General features: G+C 37.9%; 1 protein-coding gene across 3 annotated transcripts in view; it reads right to left on the reverse strand.

The window, feature by feature from the left end:
• piezo1 (piezo type mechanosensitive ion channel component 1 (Er blood group)) overlaps positions 1-6,252 on the reverse strand; it is a 134,191-nt gene that overhangs the window by 65,140 nt on the left and 62,799 nt on the right. For 2 of the 3 annotated variants that reach the window (XM_032527470.1, XM_032527468.1), the window contains exons 14-17: positions 4,612-4,793; positions 3,756-3,904; positions 2,684-2,842; positions 724-836 (exon numbers count right to left, since the gene is read on the reverse strand). In XM_032527470.1, coding sequence (XP_032383361.1) covers positions 724-836; positions 2,684-2,842; positions 3,756-3,904; positions 4,612-4,793 — 603 coding nt within the window. The remainder of the gene's footprint in view (positions 1-723; positions 837-2,683; positions 2,843-3,755; positions 3,905-4,611; positions 4,794-6,252) is intronic. The other variant, XM_032527469.1, reaches the window with a different exon arrangement.

The raw sequence follows: 6,252 nt of genomic DNA on the forward strand, positions 1-6,252 counted from the left end.
ACAGTGAAGCATGGTGGTGGCAGCATAATGCTTTGGGGCTGTTTTTCCTCAGCTGGAACCGGGTTCCAAATACCAGGCAACTTTGGCACAAAACCTTCTAGCTTCCGTTAAAAAGATGTAGAGGAAGTTCACCTTTCAGCATAACAACGACCCAAAGCACATCTCCAAATCCACAAAAGCACGGTTTCACCAAAAGAAGATTAATGTTTTGGAATGGCCCGGCCAGAGCCCAGACCTGAATCCAATTGAACATCTGTGGGGTGATATTAAGAGGGCTGTGCACAGGAGATGTTCTCGCAATATGACAGATTTGGAACACTTTTGCAAAGATATGTGGGCAAATATTACCACTTCAAGATGTGCCATGCTAACAGACTCCTACCCAAAAGACTGAATGCTGTAATAAAATCAAAAGATGCTTCAACAAAGTATTTAATGGTGTGCACACTTATGCAACCACGTTATTATACGTTTTTATTTTTATTTTTCCCTCTTTGTTTTTCAGTTGAATTGTTCATGTTTTAGGTCACATTAAAGGTGGAAAAGGTTATGACGTGATTTATCTTTCTCATTTTTTGTACATCACAAAAACCTGGCATTTTAACAGGGGTGTGTGGAATTTTATATGGGAACAATATAATAATTACTAATTTGTGTTTCAATAAGCAACACTTTAGCTGTAAAAATATGTATTTAATATGAACTGCCACTGTTGTTTTTTACCTTCGTCTTCAGATTCCTCATTGATGTTATTCACCAGGTCTTCCTCTTCAACGTCCATTCCCTCCATTCCCACATTAGAGCCAATTGGCTCAGTCCGCTCACTGTTCTTCTTCCTGGAGGAACATTGTCATTTTTGTCATTAGTTGATGCAAAAAGAAAATCGTAGAATTCCTAGGTAGCATGACGAGGGAACACTACGGAGCACCCAAGGTAACATGGACGAAAAAAATAAATAAAATAAAATGTAACTAACCATAAATAAATAAAAAAGAAATTTAAAAAATCCTTTTGTAAACTGACAAAACCCTGACTAAACCTTTTGTAAATCATCATGTAACCACTGTTTGCCAAATTTATTTCAGAATGATTGGGTTAATACCGATACAGTTCCCCTGAAGTCTGAACAAATCAATGTGCTATAGTACTTCCTTCAGTATGTTCTGCACTCCATGATGGCTAGATTAGGTCTGGTTATACTGGAATGATATTTTTTGTGTAAAAGTTAATAGGTCCACTTTTACTTAGTGGTCCTGTGGATTGTTTGGTGTGGAAGACAAAGGGAATCATTAACGCGTCAAGCTTAGGCTTCATTCACCTAACCGACACCCTGTTTATACCCTGTTTTCTTTCTTCTGCCACACTGAAAAACTGTTCATTGTTTATTTATCTTTATATTTGTTTTTTGATCAAAAATCCCTTTCTTTTCTCTTGTTGTAAACATTTTGATAGTTCTGATGACTTGTCTTGAGCACAGTGGCATATCTACACATTTGTCATGTCAAATGGGATTTGGAGTGACTAGCTTACCCTGCACATGATGTGAAACTGAACTCTAACTTAACTTGTGGTTAGCTGAGTGATATCATAGGACGAGGTGTGGAAGGGTTTTTAGCTGACAAAAACTGTATTTACATTGTGGCTTTTTATTTCTCCTTTATCCTCTTTCTGAACCAGGGGCGATTCTAGCCTTTAGGAGGGCACAGCTCCTAATAAGAATGTGACACGGATACATTGCCTTGCAAAAGTGTTAAACCCCTGCTAAATCAGTCATTTCATTAGCCGATAATCTCGTTTTTTGACACTATTAACACTATGATGAAACTAAACCTAACACTTTATAAGTCACAGTAATAATGACCAATTTGTAACAATGTTCTAACATTCAGCAATTTTAGTTGCTTATGTTTCAATTTGGGTTCTAATCGGTGCCATGAAATGAAACGTTACAACCATCTCCTGCTCTCTCTCTGACAGATCAGACAAATTGGGACCCAGCCAAAGGCGGGAGTCTGGCACAACCACCTCCAATTGGCAAAAACTGCGTTTCTGTGGACCCTGTTCTTGTCTGGGCATTAGCTACAGAAACACAGGATATTAAACCTGTTTCAAGCCCTCTGAACCTGTAATTGTTTTTATTATTATAATCAGAGATCAGTCACATGCCAAAAGATACAGTGAAGACACTCATACCCTGATTTTTTCTTTTTCTTTCTTTTTTCACGCTCATTTGATTGTTCCATTCTTCTGTCCCTTTTTAAAGTTTTTTTTTCATTTCATATTATGTAATGTTGAATAATTGTAGGGAACCCAACATGCCAAGCACCTTCAGAGTTTTCTGTACGTCCTTTTTTATTGAATGTATCATTGCTGTTCTTTTAACATGTGCTAAATAAATCAAATCTAACCTTCATTTCACTGTGGCTTTAAACAACAATGTCTAGCAATATGAAAGATGTTTTTTTAAGATTATTTTTGGGCTTTTCTGCCTTTATTTGATAGGACAGCTAGGGGGAAGACATGCAGGAAATCGTCACAGATCGGATTTGAACCCTGGACCTCTGCGTCGAGGCATAAACTTCAGTATATGTGTGCCTGCTCTACCCACTGAGCCAACCCAGCCACACTAAACATGTCTGCGATTGGCCGTGAGTGCTAGGAGTGTGTAGTAGGTATAGTTTACTTGTGTTTAGGGGTAACATGCTCCAGGTCAGTGATTCTCATGAAGGGCTTGTGGAAGTAGTGCAGCTGCAGAATACAGGCAAGCAGGAAGAAGCCAGGGATCAGAATACTGCTGAAGAGTTCAGAGAGAGCAAACGTCTCCAGACCAATCGCTGCCAGCCTGAGAGACGACAGGGGGGGGGGGCACAATTACACCATCATTAGTTCACTTTACCACACATCCAATCTGAAGAACGGTGAAACTGTACACATTGCTCACAGAGTGAAGGGAACACAGGGTTAATAAGAACCCCACAATTTATTTTTGCCCTGCTATATAGCAGGGCAAAAATAAACTGTGGGGTCAACAGCAGGGTTATTATAATACATTAAAATAAACTAAACTTAAAACCTTCAAGAAAAACTAAAACTAAACTGAATTTTTATTGCCAGGTTAAAGAACCATAACTCATTTCAATTTTAGTTTTTTAGCTATAACATAGCTAACACTACTGAAAAAGAGCATGAATTTCTGTTAACTCTTGTGACACTGAACCACAGAAACTGATTGTGCCGTAATTGCTTTACATCGGACACTAAAGTATTAAACATCATACACCATGGCTATTCTCCAACCATGTATTCTATATGTACTGTATATGTAGTTACATCTAAGACATTACACCCGGCCCTGACAAACCAAAGACTACTGTAAAATTAAATCTAAATATGTAAAAAGGAAACTAAACCTTTCTGAAAAACTGAAACTAAATAAAAACTAGCTAACACACTGAGAAATTAATTAAAGCTTAACTAAAATTAAATCCAAAAGTCAGAAATAAAAAACTATAATAACCTGGGTCAACAAGCCTAATTACCTCAATTTGCTTTGTAGTTATGCTTAGGATGTTTGGGGTATGAGGAGTTAAAACAGTCCCTTAGACATGGGTAATGTTTAAATATTATATAACTTTCTATTTAATATAGAAATTACAAAAAGAATGACGGTAAAACCAGCTGAAAGAGACACAGAGACATTTCAGCAGGGTAAAGGAAGACACAAGACAGTCTCAGTCTTTTGTAAAAGAACATACTGTTCTTCTGTAAAACCAGTAAAGTTTCTCCAGTATCCAGGGAAGTCTTCAAACTGGTAAGTGTAGATGGAGATCAGCACCAGCATAGTGTAGGCCACAACAAGCCACCAGAAGAGTTTCAACAGACGCCTCCACAGAGAGTAGTACACCTGGGAAATAGGAACAAGACACTCAATACAAGAGATTTTTGGAAATAACGTTTTGTTTTTGCTTTTAAATATGAATGTGCAAAAACAGTTTGAGGAAGGCACCCGGGTGTGTAATTGTCACAGCCCAACTTTTGGTTACAAACCAAGTACATTTCTAGGATGTCCCTCACTCTGCTTTTCAAACTCCCTTTATGGGAAACAACAACAAACTTTGTGCTAGTAAGCTACATGCTGAAAATGGCAAGGCAGGCCTGCTTGGTTCTTTCGGGGGAATGTTTGTAAAGATTTACAAAGAAAATGTTGTAAATCTTTCCAATAATGGTACATGAATTATCAAACTTGAAAAAGCATGAATTCATTCACGTGGTACTTCATGACCTGTCAGTAATGTACACAGATTAGACTATTTTGCAAAAAAGTCTGGAGTGTCTGCAACTTAGCACTGATTGGTTTAAAGAAATGCAGACAAAGAGTGTTTTTTTCTCTTATCCCAGAATGTATCTGTGTTGGAGCCAGACCTTGCTCTACAGCGCTGTGAACATAGGTTGGGCATTGCGTGGCAACAAACCACCTAACACAAAGAAGTAAAACGTGGCACAATACTGAGGTTCCACTAAAACATTATTCTGAAGACAGAATTATGTTTAAAAAAAGTATCTGATGAAATGATCTGAATAAACCTGAACCTGATCTAGTCATGTTTCTACCTGATAGAGACAGAGGCAGAGCAGGAACAGCAGCATGTAGATGATTTTGTATCCAACGAGTTTTCCAGCAAAGGAGACCATGATGAACATCCCTCCACACACATAGATCCAGTATTTGGCGTAAATGTTCATCACCATGCCTCCTAGAACCTTCAGCACCGATTCATTACCAGCGCCCTCTTCTGACAAGGATAAGATGATAGAGAAGGAGAAGAGGGGGTGAGGAAGAGGGGTTAGATGTTGATGGTAAAATGTAAACAAAGTCATCAGGAAGACAATGTACATGGTAAGAAGGACTGTAAGGGCATGGACAAACACTCTGCAGACTGGAACTACATTTCATCACAAAGTTTGTGTTTGTGTACAAAGTTTGCAATTTAATCTGATAGGGGCTCTAGAAAAAAAAGTCTACAGAGTTGTAAAAATGAGTTAATCCTCTGGTAGTCTGTATCAACTGAAGTACATTTCCAGAATAATTTTTCTGACATCCAGTGTGTGATTACCCTGAGCTTCTCTGTGTGGTGCCATTCTCAAAATGCCTGTTCTCCAGGAAACAACCAAAGCTACACGCTAAAATGGCCCGTTTTGAAGAAAATTTGGATTGTGCCATAACGCAGGTCTGCTTTGTGTGAAATCACAATAACTTCATTTAATATTGTATATGGCGTTTTCAATTTTACGGTACAAATGTTCCACCAAAAGAACTTCCTTTCTGAGACTATTTTGCAGAGACCGGCGTTGCGTCCAGAGCTTAGCTCCAAGATGGTTGTGATTGGTTTAAAGAAATGTAAACAACCCAAAGTGTTTTTTTCTCCTGTCTTAGAAGGTGTCAGTAGTATAGACAGACCTCACTCCACAGCGCTGTGGAGTAGTGATAGTAATAGGTAATAGGTCTGGCAATGGGACACTAATCCTATGGGAAGGATGTCAAGAACCCTTGTGCCAGGACATGGTTTGAGGAGGCTGACAACCCTACTACTGAAGGACTTACTGTAACATTGATAATTATTTATTTTGAATTTAACTTTTACTGAAACGCTTAAATAGAGATGATATTTTTGAAACATTTTAAATGTTTTACTTCTGGAAGACACAAATCTCAATAGAATGGAGCTAAATGTAATTTAGTTAACAATAAAATCTAAAAACTTGATCAGTGTCACTGTTACTTTGGATAATGTACAGAACACACTGGAAGAAAGTTCTTTCAATAAAACTGCATGTTGTGTGGATTATCCAAAGCAACTGGGACACACTGGGACATAGCTAGAAAACAGGTATATTGTTTTGTTGTGCTGTGCTGTGTGTGTATATGTAAACCCCATTAAATAAATGCCACATATGCTCTCTAGGGACTTGACCTCTGAAAAAAGGAATTCTACTCCGAACAGCAAGAATCTAAATACAAAAAAAACAACTACAAAGTGCCACATGTAATTGCAACTTTTTTTACTACCATCATCTTCTTAGACAAGATACGGTCAGAAGAGATGTGTTTTTTGTATAAACATCCAAAATTGTCTATAAATACTGTTCATGTGGGTTTTATCATAAGGGAACATTCTATGTTTGTAATGTCAGTGTGAATAAATGAGAAGGTGTGAGTGTGTGTGTGTGTGTGTGTGTGTGTGTGTGTGTGTG

This window comes from Etheostoma spectabile, chromosome 10 (genome assembly GCF_008692095.1).
Source record: "Etheostoma spectabile isolate EspeVRDwgs_2016 chromosome 10, UIUC_Espe_1.0, whole genome shotgun sequence".
Classification (NCBI taxonomy): domain Eukaryota; kingdom Metazoa; phylum Chordata; class Actinopteri; order Perciformes; family Percidae; genus Etheostoma; species Etheostoma spectabile.